This window comes from Ranitomeya variabilis, chromosome 2, assembly GCF_051348905.1.
Source record: "Ranitomeya variabilis isolate aRanVar5 chromosome 2, aRanVar5.hap1, whole genome shotgun sequence".
NCBI classification, from domain to species: Eukaryota; Metazoa; Chordata; class Amphibia; order Anura; family Dendrobatidae; genus Ranitomeya; species Ranitomeya variabilis.
In genome coordinates, this window is record NC_135233.1 from 148,403,865 (window position 1) to 148,423,450 (window position 19,586).

At 43.4% G+C, this 19,586-nt stretch overlaps 1 protein-coding gene across 2 annotated transcripts in view; it reads left to right on the forward strand.

Annotated features, from left to right (window-relative positions):
- ADGB (androglobin) overlaps positions 1–19,586 on the forward strand; it is a 509,594-nt gene that overhangs the window by 102,387 nt on the left and 387,621 nt on the right. For both annotated transcript variants that reach the window (XM_077283074.1, XM_077283075.1), the window contains exons 8-9: positions 13,200–13,390; positions 15,553–15,675. In XM_077283074.1, the coding sequence (XP_077139189.1) occupies positions 13,200–13,390; positions 15,553–15,675 (314 nt within the window). The remainder of the gene's footprint in view (positions 1–13,199; positions 13,391–15,552; positions 15,676–19,586) is intronic.

Sequence of the window (19,586 nt, forward strand, 5' to 3'; positions counted from 1 at the left end):
ACAGCTCAGGCCCTATTTAACAGTATTTTTATCTCATACCGAAAAAACGGGGTGACAGGTTCCCTTTAAGGTTTTTTTTTTGTTTTTTTTTGTCTTTGAATGGGCCACACAGGGATAATTAGGTTAATGCGTTGAGGCGGTAGGCCAGTCTGAACAAATGCGTTTTTAGGGCACGCTTAAAACTGTGGGGATTGGGGATTAATCTTACTAACCTGGGTAGTGCATTCCAAAGAATTGGCGAAGCACGTGAAAAGTCTTGGAGACTGGAGTGGGAGGTTCTGATTATTGAGGATGCTAACCTCAGGTCATAGCAGAACGGAGAGCACGGGTAGGGTGGTAGACTGAGACCAGGGAGGAGATGTAGGGTGGTGCTGAGCCATGGAGTGCTTTGTGGATGAATGTAATAGTTTTGTACTGGATTCTTGAGTGGATGGGTAGCCAGTGTAATGACTGGCACAGGGTAGAGGCATCAGTGTAACGGTTGGTGAGGAATATAATCCTGGGAGAGTTATTGACATCTCTCCATTACTGAGCCGGCTTAATGTCACCTTACAATAGCAAGGTGACATTAACCCCTTATTAGTCCATATGCCAGTGCCACAGGGCAGTGGGAAGAACCGGGCAAAGCTCCAGATTTGGCGCATCTAATAGATGCGCCTTTCCTGGGCAGCTGTGGGCTGCTTTTTTAAGGCTGGGCAGCCCATATCGATGGCCCCTTACCAGCCTGAGAATAGCAGCCCGCACCTGTGAGTTTTGCCGGGTTGGTTGGAAAATATAGGGGGGGACCGCACGTCGGGTTTTCTTTCATCCCTTCTCCCCTACTCGCTCTGCTTTCGGCTGAGCAGGGGAGAGCGGATGACAGCCGGCTTCAGCACCACAAACAGGGGACAGCAGCTTACTGTAGCGCTGCTTCCCAGCGGCCGTCTGTGTGGTCCTGATGCGGCACACGGCTGCTGCACGTGTGCCACATGGATGTACCACGTGAGCATACGTACACACGGACATGGATAGCTCCGATACCAGAAATATCTGGACGTGTGAAACTGCCCTTATGTGGTGTTATCCTGATGATGGAGTCTGAAAACTTCCAAATGCGTTGATAATCAAACCACATCAAATCTACTTTGTATCTGAACCATTCTTATGGATCCCCATCAGCAGCGCAGATGACCCATCTATTGTTTCTCTTCAGACATTTCTGGTGGTGCCTTTTATCTACTGAGAACAAAGGAATCAGGCATTGTCCATCCATTTGCTTTGATATGCTTATCTGTGTTGTAAGGCACTGGTAGCAGTGAAGAGGCAGTGACCCACAAAGTTCAAACATAAAAGTCTCTTTAATGCGACACATGCTACTCCTCCTCTGACTAGTTCCATGGGTGTCCTGCACCGCTGTATCACAGTCTCTACTCACAGCTGTACACAGACCTTGACATCCTCCTGTCTGCAGCTGTGACACACGTTGGTCCTTCCTTCGGAAACAGGACAGTCTACCTCCGGTTCACCTCGGGGCACCAGACCTGTCCACATCCATGACCAGTCATCATGGAGAGCAGCACCACTGTGTATGCTGTGGGTTGTCAGGCTTCACTCTGGCCCTGACACACCTGAGACTCCTCAGCACTCAGCTCTAAAACCTCTCTATACTACAGGGCTTTTAACAATTGTCATCACAGCCACACCTGCGACTGTAACGCCCCCTCATGGCCTCACTACGCCTCTGTGCGCATCCTGGGGAGAACAAACAGTGCCCCCTAGATGTAACAGTGGTCACTGTCTCACAGTGTAGACGGGATCCCTATAAAGAGCAGATGTTACAATACAGTTCTGGTTGCAGATGTACGTTTAACATCCATTAAGACAACTAGAGATAGAGGAGGCCCATGAATTGAGCCCATTGTATCAAAGAGATAATCAGATACCAGACTTTCTAAGGTCTGACTTTACCGTCATATCTGAGGCTATGTGCACACGTTGCAGATTGGTGTGTGCATTTTTCTGCACTGTTTCTGCAAAATCCGCAGGTAAACCGCACTTCGGATTACCAACGGATTTACCACGGTGTTTGTGCAGTTTTTGTACATATTCCTATTGAGGAGCAGATGTAAACCGCTGCTGAATCCGCACAAAGAATTGACATGCTGCGGAAAAAAATACTGCTGCATTTCCGCGCGTTTTTTTCCGCAGCATGTGCACTGCAGATTATGTTTTCCATAGGTTTACATGGTACTGTACAGCGCATGGAAAACAGCTGCAGATCCCACAGCAAAATCCACAATGTGTGCACATACCCTAAGGCCGGCGTCACACTAGAGAGGAATACGGACGAGGGTTAGGCGCAAAATCAACGCATTGCAAACGAACGAATGTTTCTCTATGGGGCAGCTTCCATCAGCCGTATATTTCTCAGCCGTATTTTACGGGCTGAGAAAATCGCAGCATGCTGCAATTGTTAATGTTTTACGCAAAAAATACACCAATGAAAGTCTATGGGGGTGAGAAAAATACGGATTACCCACGGACCATGCGTGTGACTTGCGAGAAATACGCAAGACTTTTCCAGGTGACAGGAAATGGGCCAAGCCATTATCAGGAAGCTTAGACATGCTACTTAGCTCAAAAAAAGCTCCACACATCCCGGAAGAATGCCTCCACGGAGTCCTGCAGCATGTCCTCCTTCATAAACGTGGAGATGCTTCTTGTTCTGGTTCAAGAAAGGCTAGAAATCTGGGATCAGAGAGATGCCCACTACTCCAACCGGGCCAGAAAAGAGGCGGCATGGAGGAGGAGGATATGTGGGCTACTTTTTTCGGATTTTGAAGAGCGGCCACATGAGGGACAGCAACAACTAAGTAAGTTGACTCATGTTTTTGAAATAATATTATGAACTGCACTAAATAACAGGTTTTTCACACTGTCCCCTTAAATCCTAGTCTGATGTTTTAAATCAAATTATTATGAATGAAGATAATGTTTAAAAAATCCAGCTTACTAGGCCACATGACTATGTAAAATCTCTCTAAACTTGTTGATCCACTGTGCGCAATGCCCTTATACATAATTTTGTTGTCTGTCATTGCAGTGGAAGATGTTATGAGACGCTGGTACAGCATCCGCGACCAGTATAGAAGGGAAAGACAGCAGCGGGCCAGGAGTGGTGCTTCCGCACCTAAAAAGAGAAAATATATTTATTATGACCGCCAGTCGTTTCTCGATCTCAGTATGGATCTCAGACCGTAAGTTCATACATCACACCACATTACACATATGTATTTTATGCTCATATGTTTAATCTTTTTTTTTATTTCACACTTTCATAACAGAACTCAGTCCAACCTCACTGAGAGGGAGACTAGGTCAGATTCAGAGGCCATCTTCTGAGCCTTCCAACTGCATCCCTGAAGGTCCTTCTGCACCAGCACCAGAAGCTCCTCCAACAACAGGCCCATAAGCTGCCCCAGCACCCACAGCTGCACCAGCACCCATCAGCCTGGAATATCCAGGAAACAGCAGCAGCCCTACTGTACCGCTGGAGGCCTCCCCACATCCCGCTGTGATATCTCGCCATGGGCGACAAAGAAGAGAGATCCATGATACAAGGAGGCATGTGGATTTGGGGGTTCTGAACTATCTGTCCAGGGCTGCCCAGGATGAGGGTGAGGAGGCATATTCCCGCAGCCTGGCCCAGTATCTCCATCCCCTACCCTGTGAGGTGAGGCTACGTGTGAGAGGGAGCATTCAGATCCTTATGGATGCATGCACACACCCCCAATACCCCATATGAGGTGTTTGAATTCTTGGAGAGGTGGCAGCTGTTACCCCGTAACCTCATGAGAGTTCATACAAACCCACAAGTGCATGCTCAACAGGGATCTGATGCACCTCCTGCACATGTGCCTACACCTCAACCCATTCCCCCCCCAAAACCATCCATTGCCACAACAGCCAATGGCATCCTATCACCAACCTTCCCAATATGGCCACTTGTACAGACCCAGTGTTGGAGGCTGGTCCCAACCTGGGTTTGGACGACATGGCCATGTTGGGGGGTATGAGTCACGTGGCTTCTATAATCCCCAGGGGTCACATGTACAATAACCCTATGGTCACTTGGCAAGTCTCCAATCTGACCATGGACAACATCAACAGCATGGCCAAGAGTATGTACCCACACAGGGTGAAGGAGAATTTGGCCAACAAAGGCAGCAAGAGACTAAATCTGGACTGCCGCCATCACCTCCACCAACGTTTCAAAATCTTTAATTTTGTTTTTGTTATGTATTTTGCTGTTGCAAAAGTATTTTGTTTTATGCTTTGTAAATTAAATTATTTGTTCCAAATATGTATGGCCAAAGTTCTATGGCCACAAAAACCATATGAGTTTAATATGATTTTGATTAGTACCAACATTTTTTTTGGCGATATAAAAAAGTTTTAAAAGCCAATTTATCTTTCTTCTAACAATAATTAATACACCATACCAAATTAGACTAAAAACAATCTCTTAAATAAGTAAAAATAACACACACAGTAAGTTAACTGAAAAAGTGATTTATACATAGACAAAAATTGTAAAAGTATAACATAGAGACAGCATGCTCTTGCCAGGGAGTAGCACCCTGAGGTGTAACAAAATAATTTGTAAAGATATCACGGACTTTCAGTCCTGAAAGTGGATGACGCTGAGGGATGAGATGTGGTGTAGGCCTACCCACATTGCCCAGCACACCTTCAGCACCATCTGATGAGGAGCATTCATGTAGTCTGGTAAAATTATGTAGGACTACACAAGCTTTGATTACTTCATTGACGTTGGCTTCACTCCGCTGAATAGTTGACAAAGGACCCGCCATTTGGCACAAAGAATGCCAAAGGCGCACTACACCAGCCGCCGTGCGCGTGGTAGACGCAAGTTAAATATCCGACGCGGTGGTCCAGGTTTCGACGGGGATATGGCCTCATTACATGTCTTGTTAACTTGAAGGCCCCATCTGACACAAGGACATAGGGCACAGCTTCTACATTGGAGCCTGGAAGTTGACGTGGTGGTAGGTCCAACTGGTTATTGCGAAGCCGCCAACCCATAATGGAAGAATTGAAGACTCTAGAGTCTCCAGTTCTCCCATAGGCCCAAATATCTACAATTATAAACCCTGTAGTGACTGTCAACCACAGCCAACAACACTACCAAAAAATATTGTTTATAATTATAGAATTGGGACCCTGATTTCGGCGGCTTACGCACACGGATGTGTTTGCCATCAAGGGCTCCAATGCAATTTGGGAATTGGCAATGCTCCTGAAAGCCACACGCAATCCGCATCCAGTCTTCCATCTTGGGCACAGGCATAACCACTTGATGTAGTTTGGACCAGATTTTTGCACAGGTAGCCTGGACTATGCCGGAGATAGTAGACCTCCCAATCAAAAATTCCAGTTGTAGGGCAGCATACGAAAGGCCAGTTGTCAGGAAGCTGAAAGCAGAAAAAAAATCAAAATTACAAGGTTTGAATGATTTAGAACATTACTATACAACGCAAGTACTGTGTGGAACTAACAAGCCAGGCTAACAGTACCTTCAAAAATTAACACTGGTTATGTGAATTTAACATTAACTACATATTCTTACTAATATTTTAGTAGAGTTTGTACATATATTAATAATAAATTTACATCAGCTGCTAAGCATAACTAAATAACACATTTATTAGAGACACATCATGAACATAGAGTATGTGAGGATGAGGAATACATACAATAAAGTAAGGAGAAGACGCTCCTCTGCAGATATACATTTCCGCATCCTGGTGTCCTGAAAGGTTATCCCAGGTTGGGATGTGTCCGCAGAGATACATATAGCCAGTGGAAATGGCCTTTAGTGAGGCATTGCCTCAAAAGCGAATGGACCCACATTCATCTCCTCCTCCTCGGATCCACTATCACTGGGTATGGCTGGCCAAAGCGGCGTGACAAATCCCAGTTATATAAGACACGCTCAGTTGGGGTGAAGTGAAGTAGGTCTGACATGTTGCCAACAAACCACCATCACACCAACAGAAGCACAGCAACAAAATGGCCAGATTGGAGGCTGCCACCTGTTGTAGAGGCAATAAATAGGGTTGCTGATGATGATTTAAATTAATTGCAGGCCTCAAAACTGTTAAATGTCCATTTTGGAAGGTTGCAAGAAAAAAAGCAATACGGATGCCATATGGAGGATTACATGCGCAAAATACGCAGCCACACCTTGCCAACAGATTAAATACGGATCACTGTTCAGGGAACATTTCTGCGTATTAGGCCCGTAGAAAACAGACCGTATTTTTATACGTTAGATCTGACCTCGGCCTAACTGTTGTAAACAGACATGTTAGCTGGCAAAAATATCAGCAAGCCTTAAGGTATGTTCACAAGTAGTGTTTTTCTGCACCAAAAACCAATCTGGTTTTTGGTGCAGAAAAACACTACTTGTGAACATACCTTAAGGCTTGCTGATATTTTTGCCAGCTAACAAGCAGGATGGCAGGAAAACACTGCGTTAAATACATGCATTTTTGTAACATTATTACAAGCGTTTTTGCAGTCTATTTACTTGCATTTTGCACCCATTCATTTTAATTGGTGAAAGGTGCAGCAAAAATGTTGAAGTAATTGAAATAATTGACATGCTGTGTCTTGGCAAAAACGCAGAAGGGCTCAAAATATATGGGGAAAAAATATACTGCATTTGTATAAGATTTCAGAAATCTCATTAATTATGCTGCTACTATAAAACACTGCATTTTTACACACTAAATATTCTGAGTGAAATACTTAGCAAAAGTGTTGCAAAAACATCACATGTTGAACATACGTCTGTTTTTCAAATACATTGTACAATACATACCTGGGTAACAATACAAAATATTTTTATCTGTTAGCAATAATGTAATTTTAAGTAAGAAACGCATGACAGAACTTTTTAACTGATTGAAAAACAGAATTTCTAAGATTTTAAGTAACTGGATCCCCTTGGAACATTCTGAAAATTAATACTTTGTCAAGCGTTTATATAATTTGTGGAAATAAATCATAAAGCTTAAATGTTAATACGAGCGAAGCCTTAGATTTCCTCCTAATGGGAATGTATCATCTATATTTTTTTACTAATTAAAACCAGAGTGTTATGATAATGTAGCAACTCACTCAGGAAAATAGGTAACACACTAAAAACTGCAATTGACCCTGCTGGTTCGGGTACAGACTAGAGATCCTGAACTCACAGTCCCTAATGGTTCCTGCATGAGCTGAGATAGCCCTAAACACAGACTAGAGTATGTCAACTCGGACCTATGCTGCCTGAAAGGCCGTCGAGTTCTTCACAGAGCATGAACTGGAGAGCAGAGCAGAGTGCAATTTACCTACAGCAGGGAACAGGAAATACCAGCGGAGGGGGGGGGAAGTATATAAAGCCACACTACAAAGGTGATAGGGCAGACAAGTGAGTAAAAGAAAATATGTCTTACCCTAAAAAGACTGAAGCAGTGATTACAGAAACTAAACACCTAGAGAAAAGGTGTATCTGCTGTGGCTCGGCGGACAGAGAAACCGACCACAAAGCTCAGACTCATGGATTTGAACCCAGAGGCTTGACAGAAAGCCAGCAAAAAAAAATCTGAACTGTTTTTATTTTTCTAATCATAGATTTATTTTAGTTCATATACAATACTGTTCAAAAATTTAGGGTCGCTTAGAAATTTCCATATTTTTGAAAGAAAAGCACAGTTTTTTCCAATGAAGCTAACATTAAATGATTCAGAAATACACTCTATACATTGTTAATGTGGTAAATGACTACTATTCTAACTGGAAACATCTGGTTTGTAATGCAATATCTTCATAGGTGTATAGAGGCCCTATCAACTTTCATGTGAAACTCGACAGTCTATTCTTGTTCTTAGAAATTAAGGCTATTCCATGTGAGACATTGCCAAGAAACTGAAGATTTTCTACAATGGTGTGTACTACTCCCTTCAGAGGAGAGCACAAACAGGCTCTAACCAAAGTAGAAAGAGAAGTGGGAGGCCCCGCTGCACAACTGAGCAACAAGACAAGTACATTAGAGTCTGTAGTTTGAGAAATCGACGCCTCACAAGTCCTCAACTGGCAGCTTCATTAAATTGTACACGCAAAACACCAGTGTCAACGTCTACAGTGAAGAGGCGACTCCGGGATGCTGGCCTTCAGGGCAGAGTGGCAAAGAAAAAGCCATATCTGAGACTGGCTAATAAAAGGAAAAGATTAATATGGGCAAAAGAACACAGACATTGGACAGAAGAAGATTGGAAAAAAGTGTTATGGACAGACGAATCCAAGTTTTAGGTGTTTGGATCACACAGAAGAACATTTGTGAGACGCAGAACAACTGAAAAGATGTTGGAAGAGTGTCTGACGCCATCTGTCAAGCATGGTGGAGGTTGTTATGGACCTGGTGGTTAGGAGCACCCGGAATGACCTGATAGTTAAACTATGAGACAGGACAAGCTCTGGGAAGTGGGAGCTCTGCTGACCGCAAACCCTAATCCTATCACACACACTAGAAATAGCCGTGGAGCATACCTAACTCTGCCTAGATGCCTCTTCACAGCCTAAGAGCTAACTACCCCTAAAGATAGGAAATAAAGCCTTACCTTGCCTCAGAGAAATTCCCCAAAGGAAAAGGCTGCCCCCCACAAATATTGACTGTGAGTTAAGATGGAAGTCACAAACACAGGAATGAAACAGGTTTTAGCAAAGGAGGCCAGACTTCACTAAACAGACAGAGGATAGAAAAGGTATCTTTGCGGTCAGCACAAAAAACTACAAAATACCACGCAGAGTGTGCAAAAAGACCCCCGCACCGACTCACGGTGCGGAGGTGCCACTCTGCATCCCAGAGCTTCCAGCTAGCAAGGCAATATCATGATAGCAAGCTGGACAAGAAAACAATGAACAACAAATTAACTAGCAGGGACTTAGCTTCTGCTGGAGTAGACAGGTCATCAGAAAGATCCAGGAGAGATCTGAACCAGTACTAAGACATTGACAGCTGGCATGAAGTAACGATCTGAGTGGAGTTAAATAGAGAAGCCAGCCTAGCAATAAACGAGGGCAGCTGAGGAAGGAGTCTCAGAACCAGCAGCTCCACTCACAGCCACCAGAGGGAGTCCACGGACAGAACTCACCGAAGTACCATTCATGACCACCAGAGGGAGTTCGAGAACGGAATTCACAACAGTACCCCCCCCTTGAGGAGGGGTCACCGAACCCTGACCAGAGCCCCCAGGCCGATCAGGACGAGCCAAATGAAAGGCACGAACTAAATCGGCAGCATGGACATCAGAGGCAACAACCCAGGAATTATCTTCCTGACCATAGCCCTTCCACTTGACCAGGTACTGAAGTTTCCATCTCGAAATACGAGAATCTAAAATCTTCACCACATACTCCAACTCCCCCTCGACCAACACCGGAGCAGGAGGGTCAACGGAGGGGACCATAGGCGCCACATATCTCCACAACAACGACCTATGGAACACATTATGGATGGCAAAAGAAGCTGGAAGGGCCAAACGAAATGACACGGGATTGAGAATTTCAGGAATTTTATAAGGACCAATGAAACGAGGCTTAAACTTAGGAGAAGAAACCTTCATAGGAACATAACGAGACGACAACCAAACCAAATCCCCAACACGAAGTCGGGGACCAACACAGCGACGGCGGTTAGCGAAACGTTGAGCCTTCTCCTGGGACAATGTCAAATTGTCCACTACGTGAGTCCAAATTTGCTGCAACCTGTCCACCACAGAATCCACACCAGGACAGTCCGAAGGCTCAACCTGCCCTGAAGAAAAACGAGGATGGAAACCAGAATTACAGAAAAAAGGCGAAACCAAAGTAGCCGAACTGGCCCGATTATTAAGGGCGAACTCAGCCAAAGGCAAGAAGGTCACCCAATCATCCTGATCAGCAGAAACAAAGCATCTCAGATATGTTTCCAAAGTCTGATTGGTTCGTTCGGTTTGGCCATTTGTCTGAGGATGGAAAGCCGAAGAAAAAGACAAATCAATGCCCATCTTAGCACAAAAGGACCGCCAAAACCTTGAAACAAACTGGGAACCTCTGTCCGACACGATGTTCTCCGGAATGCCGTGCAAACGAACCACATGCTGGAAAAATAATGGAATCAAATCAGAGGAGGAAGGCAATTTAGGCAAGGGTACCAAATGGACCATCTTAGAGAAGCGATCACAAACCACCCAGATGACCGACATCCTTTGAGAGACAGGGAGATCTGAAATAAAATCCATGGAAACATGCGTCCAGGGCCTTTTCGGGACTGGCAAGGGCAAAAGCAACCCATTGGCACGAGAACAGCAGGGCTTAGCCCGAGCACAAGTCCTACAGGACTGCACAAAGGAACGCACATCCCGCGACAAGGACGGCCACCAAAAGGACCTAGCCACCAAATCCCTGGTACCAAAGATTCCAGGATGACCGGCCAACACCGAACAATGAACTTCAGAGATAACTCTACTAGTCCATCTATCAGGGACAAACAGTTTCTCCGCTGGACAATGGTCAGGTCTATCAGCCTGAAACTCCTGCAGCACCCGCCGCAAATCAGGGGAGATGGCAGACAAAATTACCCCCTCTTTGAGAATACCAGCCGGCTCAGGAACTCCCGGAGAATCAGGCACAAAACTCCTTGAAAGGGCATCAGCCTTCACATTCTTAGAACCCAAAAGGTATGAAACCACAAAATCGAAATGGGAGAAAAACAGCGACCATCGAGCCTGTCTAGGATTCAACCGCTTGGCAGACTCGAGATAAGTCAGATTCTTGTGATCCGTCAAGACCACCACGCGATGCTTGGCTCCTTCAAGCCAATGTCGCCACTCCTCGAATGCCCACTTCATAGCCAACAACTCCCTATTGCCAACATCATAATTACGCTCAGCAGGCGAAAACTTCCTAGAAAAGAAAGCACATGGCTTCATCACAGAGCCATCAGAACTTCTTTGAGATAAAACAGCCCCTGCTCCAATCTCAGAAGCATCTACCTCGACCTGAAAAGGGAGCGAAACATCTGGCTGACACAACACCGGGGCTGAAGAGAAACGACGTTTCAACTCCTGAAAAGCCTCAATGGCCGCAGAGGACCAATTCACCACATCCGCACCTTTCTTAGTCAAATCAGTCAATGGTTTAACAACACTAGAAAAATTAGCGATGAAGCGACGATAAAAATTAGCAAAGCCCAGGAATTTCTGAAGGCTCTTCACAGATGTAGGCTGAGTCCAATCATAAATGGCCTGAACTTTAACAGGATCCATCTCAATAGTAGAAGGGGAAAAAATGAAGCCCAAAAATGAAACCTTCTGAACTCCGAAGAGACATTTAGACCCCTTCACAAACAAGGAATTAGCACGAAGGACACCACAAAATACCACGCAGAGTGTGCAAAAAGACCCCCGCACCGACTCACGGTGCGGAGGTGCCACTCTGCATCCCAGAGCTTCCAGCTAGCAAGGCAATATCATGATAGCAAGCTGGACAAGAAAACAATGAACAACAAATTAACTAGCAGGGACTTAGCTTCTGCTGGAGTAGACAGGTCATCAGAAAGATCCAGGAGAGATCTGAACCAGTACTAAGACATTGACAGCTGGCATGAAGTAACAATCTGAGTGGAGTTAAATAGAGAAGCCAGCCTAGCAATAAACGAGGGCAGCTGAGGAAGGAGTCTCAGAACCAGCAGCTCCACTCACAGCCATCAGAGGGAGTCCACGGACAGAACTCGCCGAAGTACCATTCATGACCACCGGAGGGAGTTCGAGAACGGAATTCACAACAGGAGGTAATGTGATGGTCTGGGGTTGCTTTGGTGCTGGTAAAGTGGGATATTTGTACAAGGTAAAAGGGATATTGAATAAGGAAGGCCATTACTCCATTTTGCAATGCCATGCCATACCCTGTGGACAGTGCTTGATTGGAGCCAATTTCATCCTAAAACAGGACAATGACCCAAAGCACACCTCCAAATTATGCAAGAACTATTTAGGGAAGAAGCAGACAGCTGGTATTCTATCTGTAATGGAGTGGCCAGCGCAGTCACCAGATCTCAACCCCATTGAGCTGTTTGTGGGAGCAGCTTGACCGTATGGTACGCAAAAAGTGCCCATCAAGCCAAACCAACTTGTGTGAGGGACTTCTCCAGATTGCCTCAGCAAATTAACTGCTAGAATGCCAAAGGTCTGTAATGCTGGAATTGCTGCAAAGGGAGCATTCTTTGACGAAAGCAAAGTTTGAAAGAGAAAATTATTATTTCAAATAAAAATCTTTTTTTCGAACCTTGTCAATGTCTGGACTAGATTTTAAATTCATTTGGCAACTCATTTGATTAATAAAGGTATGAGTTTTCATGGAAAACACAAAATTGTCTGGGTGACCCTAAGGCTATGTTCACACTTTGCGGTTTTTGCTGCGGATCCGCAGCGGATTTGACTCTGCGGATCCGCAGCAGTTTTCCATGCAGGGTACAGTACAATGTTACCCTATGGAAAACAAAAGCCGCTGTGCCCACATTGCGGAAAATCCCTGAAAAAAACGCGCGGAATTGCTGCGGAAAAAAAGAAGGAGCATGTCACTTCTTTCTGCGGATTCCGCAGCGGTTTTCAACATGCACCAATAGGAAAGTGCTGTTGAAAACCCGCAGAGGAATCCGCAGAAGAAACCGCAGGAAAATCCGCAGTGAAAACCGCAGCGGTTTTGCACTGCGGTTTTTCCAAATCCGCAGCGGAAAAATCTGCAGCTAATTCCGCAAAGTGTGAACAAGCCCTAAACGTTTGAACGGTAGTGTATATTTTTTTTTTCATATAGTGGAGATGTTCCTTGACGTCTATACCTGAGTTTTGCTCAGTGATCAGTTATTATGTTATCTATGCATAGGTATTATCTTTCATTGCAATACTGTCTGTGATGATAATGACAAAGTGATCTCTACAAAATAGAGAATTTCTACCTAATGTGAAACTCTGTGGCCAAAGTGAAAACTGGAAGATTTTAGGATTTTATGTAAATAAAGAGTGGTTTGGAAAAATACCAGAGAAACTCAATGTAAACAGGTTACTTCTGATGTCATATTCCTTCTTACTGTAATTATTCCCATATTTCAGAAATGACTGTCTTGAAGAAGTATGGGAGCTCTTAAAAAGAATTGTTCCTGAATTCAAGTTACCTAGCGATGAAGTACAAGAACCCAAACCCAATGGAGTAGAAGACAAATCCAGAGACAGCAAGCTATCAGACGTCAAACCAGATATCCCTGTGCCCGTCATAATTAAGCCCTCAGAAAAGAGCGGCAAAGGTAATTTTACTTTCAGTGTTTATGCAGGAAATCAAGTGTCGCTGAAATGTTGCAACCTGTTTCTCTGTATTTTAATTGAAGAGGATGATAGAACACATTTCATGCACTTAGCTTTTCATGCTAATTAAGACTGTTGGTTAAAATCCTCTTTAGGCTAATGAAAGCCTTGACATGGCAGGATTGATATCTTATTTTAAATGAGACACTCTAGGCAGGTTTTATACACTAAAGTAGGCACAATTAAAAGTGTCCTGAGCTTCAGCCATTTGTTTCTAAAAACAAGAAGACTGTTTTGTCTTTGCCATTGAACAATATGCCTATCAACCTTTTTTCTTACAACAGTCTCTCGCATCAATACCTGGCACTGCCGCCGGCACTCGGAACGGAGCGTTCAGCTGCATAGAAATACATGCGGCCGCACGTTCCAGTCCCGAGTGCTGGCGGCAGTGCCGGGTAATGATGCGAGCGACTAGTGCAAGTTTCTCGCATTGCACTCGCAAATGTGACCCCGGCCAAACATTCTTCAAATCCTGAAGTTTTTGTGGGATTCTGCTATGAACTCTGAGCTTTAGTTACTTCCACAAATTTTCTAATGCATTCAGGTCAGGTGATTGGCTGGCCCATACAAGCAGCTTTATTTTTTTTTTTCACTGAAACCCATTGAGAGTTTCCTTGCCTGTGTGTTTGGAATCATTGTCTTGCTGAAATGTCCACCCTGGTTTCATCTTCATCACCCTGGTAGATGGCAGCAGATTTTTATCAATAATGTCTCGATACACTTGTCTACTCATCCTTCCTTCAGTAGTATGAAGTTTGCAGTGCAATATGCTGAAAAACAGCCCCATATCCTGACATTCCCACCACCAAGATTCACTGTTGGTATGTTGTTTTTGGGGTGATATGCAGTGCCTTTTGGCATCCAAACATGGTGTGTATTATGTCATTCAAAGAGTTCAGTTTTGGTCTCATAATGTCACACTCGGACACGGGTAAGTCCGGAGGACAATCCAGCATACAAAAATGACATGGAAAAGGGAGAGGAAGGCCCTAACAGTAGGGAACGAGGCATGGGATACCTCATGACACAAACATGTGCCTGCCCGTAAGCTCCCCTAACATACTATGTGGGTCCTTCCCCCAGCCACCATCACGTGCCTAGTGCCTGATTGTCACCTCAGTATAACCTGGCTAGTGCACTGGTCAGCAAGGATGCTAGCCTCACCACTGCAAATGGTAAAACACAGGGGAAGTGACAAACAAGGGAGAAAAGAAAAAAAATGAAGAAATACTCAGCTTCAGGCTTTGCTGCTAAGCTCCAAAGCTACAGAGAATATGGCATTAGGAATCTGCACACCCACAACAGCAGCACCACCGAAACAGGAGAGCTCCAAACCCCTAGCTGGTTTGAATATTAGAACTCTATTACTGATGAGCCGCTGATGCGTGATATGACTATTTAAAGGTGAGAGTTTTTGTAACCCCTGTTAAAAAACCTTTTTTGAATTTTCTTGCATTCCATATCATAAAATACCTCTGATGAACAACAACGCTTTGCCCTAATATATTCCCCAGTTGGGATGTTATCAATAATATGCCTGCGATTCTTACTGGTGGCATACAGCAGAGAGTTACCAGAGTTAGAGTTTCTAAATAAACTACAAGTAACACTTTTTTTATCTGGATCACCTGTTAAACTAAGACCCAGGAACAAAATGGTTAATGGATTTCTGAAAAAGGTGAATGACATATTACAGGGGCTATTGTTAAGATATTCAACAAAAGAGACTATTTTACAGGGATCACTCCTCCAAACCACCAGGAAATCATCTATGTAGCGTAGGTATACATAAATATCCTAATACTTACACTACATAGATTATGTCCTGGTGGTTTGGGGGAGTGATCCCTGTAAAATAGTCTCTTTTATTGAACGGGTTAACACTCAAAAACATGTATCACCACAGAACAGATGAAAAATGTATGATTGCTGGGGTCCACCACCACCACCATCAGTCACACAAGTATCCTACAAAGCCAAGCTCTTTATTCGAATAGACTGATAGTGAGCACCACCAGTCTTAAACATAGGACCTCAAACATTTATATCATCTAGCTTGGCAGATTTTTCAACCATCCAATGTTTTCCATTTTTTTTGCCACAGACAAATCAGACTTAAAGGATGCTGGGAAAAAGAAAGGAGACAAAGAGAAAACCAGGTCAGCCACTCATTCTGCACGTCCTCCATCAGAGTTATCAAACCCTCTTCAGCAATCTCATCAGGAAGGTAAGTAATTAGCCACCTAGATGCTAGACATTAGATATATTTTTCTTTTAATATGTCTGTGCGCGTTTCTTACACATGCGACTTCTTGGTTTGCTGCCCATAGTTTCACCCATTTTGTGTTCAGACTCTTGGGGGTAAAATTATTAAGCCCAGCCTGTCTTAATAAAAAGTTGCAAGATTAAGATGCACCTAATTTATTCGGAGCCACATGCCTCTTAATAAATAAGGGACATTTCTTGCTGTGCATATATACTGTATGCCAGATAATGAAATTTGGTTTCAACTATAGTAAATTTAATGGGTCCCTTGCGACCCAATGTGAGTGGCATAGAAATGTAAAAATAGTTGCACATGATTGCGTAACTATGGTGTGCACCATTAATTGTGACTTTTTACAGCAGGAAACTGAAGTAGGGACAATTAAAAAATTCCCCTAATTACAAAATTGCAGTCTTAACATACAATAGTTATCATGTATCCCGGCAAACATATGGGCCCCGATTCATCGAGACCGTAATTGTTCACACCAGTTTTGATGGAGTGTGGTGGAGTCAGAGACCCCTGATTCATTAAAAGATAAATGCCTCCAAGTGGATCATCTCCACACCCCATTCCACCCTCTTCTAATCCCACTTCCACCCATTTTTGTAGAGCTGGTCAAAACTGGCAAGAAAACTGCAAAAGTCGCTACATTTTTGTGCAACCCTGTGTTGCGCCAAAACTTTGTGACTTTTCAAAGTGTTTACACCAGTTTTCTGCAATTAACTCTTTAATGAATCAGGGCCATAATGCGACCTGGAAAACTACATTTGCCTTTCTCTAAAGTATTGAATAGTTCTTTTTTATTCATGTTTATCAGTGTCACGCTCCACTAAGGAGCCAGGCGGCTGATGGCGAGATGGGATCGGAAGGGAAGCACTGCAACTAGGGAAAGGGGCAACCCTGAGCTCCATGACGTCCGTAGACAGGTTCTTTCAACCTGAGCGGTGATCATGTTCTTATTCCCTGTCTTGCCCTAAGCACTGCCCTGGCTAGTGCATAGAACAGCAGGAAAACTAGTCCTGCTCTGTAATAAAGACACAAATGGAGACAGACAAGGGTAAAGAAAACAGCAATCACTCTTGGGGCACCCAGACTTAGGAATGGTATATAACGAGAGAGGAAGGATAAGGAAGTCCAAAAAGGGAGATAAGGATAACACCAAACAAACTTCCAAACAGCAGTCTCCAGTGACGAATCCTAAACAGCTTCTCTTTCACAACTCACAGCTCCTATACCAACTGCAAGGTATAGCAAGCTATCACTGGCAAATACTAAGAGGTGATCATTTATACCAGAGGGGAGTGGCAAACTCAGGACAACTGAGGAGGAGAGCTCTAGGAGGCAAATAGAATTGTTTAACCCTTGCAACAGCAGAGCAAGGGAAATCTACACCTCTTAACAGTTGCAACACCAGAACAAGGGAAATCTGCACAGCTAACTGGAAGGCAAAGCAAATCCATTCAGCGCAGGGACACGTGTAGCCACATGGTGCCATCTTTTGACTCCTCTCTGTCTATCCCCGTGACATATAATAACATAGCATATTAAAAAAGGACCTTCCAAAAGTTTGAGCTTGTTAAATTTACCATATTATATAATAGTGGCTGCAGAACTGTGTAAAATGTAGCTTTTATTTTCTTAATTTCTACACTCTATTATGGAGATTTTTTGCTTGTTAAATTTGGGATATCATTTATGTTATAGTTCTGGTAACTTTGCGTTACCAGAGACTTGCTTTTAGGTACGTGTACTTCTTACTCTGCTTGAGTTTGACCAATCATAAGCAGGCAACAAAACACAGGAGAAAAAGAACATGCCCTCCTCTCCTCACTTATCTCTGCAGCAACTGTGTAGAGGTACAGCAGAGCTGAGTTACTGTATGTATCATTACAAACACTTTCAGGTTTCATCTCACAGCAGTTAGTGAGAGTAGGAAGAGAGTAACAACACTATGAGATCAGATCTGCAAGTGTTTGTAATGATTTATAATGATATGTATAATTACAACCACTTCCAGATCTCATTTAACAATGCTGTCAGTGCTTTGAAAAATATGATAGAATTTGCTAACCAAGGATATACGTCATCTACTGGTACTCAGCTGTTCTTATTCATTCCATATAAATATTATGAACCATATGTGACAAGTATGTGTTACATTTACTCTGTTGGGTTTTGCTAATTGCAATGTTTGTAGTGATAAATAAATGTGCTGTTATGATATGAGACTTACAACGCATCTGGAACAGAGATTATGTATAGTTATTTTTACTTTAAATGAAATTATGCTGTTGATCTTGTAGCATTTTGTGACACAATATTACATTTCCAGCAGAAAATGTATCAGAAACGCCCTATTATTCTGCTAAAGGACACTTTTCCTTTTTTCGAAAACTCAACCAGCAGCTGTGCTTTATTTAAAGCTGTTTGTGTAAGGAAATGACAGCTATAATGAGGCAGCTGCACAGGTCGGTGTTGTGGGCTTGTTTACTTGGTGTAAAAGCCTGATAAATTACTATAGCTTGATTTTCAGAGATAGGATCATTTTATACAAGTTCATAAAGCTACTTTGTTTCAAAACATGTTTTACAGTAAAAAAAATGTTCATAGCAACAGTTTCATTAGTAAGAGTTTTGTATATGTTTTGGACTTTATACAGTAGTTGGACAGAATTATTACTGCATGAAACCTTTTGAATTCAAACTTTCATCATCACTGCAAAACATGTAATTTCCCTAATTAGCTTTGTGGATCTGTAAGGCTACTTTCACGCATCAGGTTTTTTGCATCAGGCACAATCTGGCGAATTTTCAAAAAAACAGATCCGTTTTTTTTTCCGCCGGATCCGTTTTTTCTCATAGAGTTGTATTAGTACTGGATTGGGCCTGATGTCCCAAAGTTTCACACGTTTTTTGCCGGTCCGGCGGATGGAGAAAACGTCCAGAGGAAGATTTTTTTGTTGCAGTGAAAAACCTGATGGCGCTGGAATCGGCGCCATCCTGCTTTTCAGATAATGGATGCCTATGGGAGCCGTATGCGCCACATAACGATATAAGGCGCTGGAGTCCGGCCTCCAAACTGTGCATGCCCTGTTCTCTCTCTTTTTACTATTGATGCTGCCTATGCAGCATCAATAGTAAAAAGATATAATGTAAAAAATAATAAACAAAAATAAAAAATCGTGATATCCCCCACAGTCTTCCCGCTCTTCGCTCTTGCATTTTGTTGCTGTCGGCGCAGAATCAAAAGGACGCATGTGGAGGCTTCCGCATACATCCGCATGGCCTGCGTACCCAATGTTAAAGATAGGGTACGCAGGACGTATGCCGACGTAGGCGGAGCTGAAGGAAGAGGCGCAGCAGTGGGCAGGGCTTAACGGAGGAACTACGCAGCTCTCCCCAAAGCCCTCGTCCACAAATGTGAAACTAGGCTTACCCAGTAACTCTGGAGATGGAACATGATTTTCCTGTACAATCTATGCTCCGTTGGGAACTGCTTATCTATGATGGCCCCGATATTGACCATCACTGTGCAAGGTATGATAATCCATTAGATGTCATAGCAGCAACGCAAAAAGATACTAGCCCACCCTGGAATGCTTCAGCAGTATGGTATTTCTCTCGTTTGTGAACCGCGAATCAAATTTCAAAGTGTTCGAATTCATGTGAAACTGTGAATTTCAGGAAAGTCTACTCAAATTCGATCTTCAACAGAGCAATCCACTCATGTCTAGAGGGTACTTTTGAATCTTTTATTCTACTTCTCCAGTACCTAAATGTTATTAGGCTGCCGTCACACTAGCAGTATTTGGTCAGTATTTTACATCAGTATTTGTAGCCAAAACCAGGAGTGGGTGATAAATACAGAAG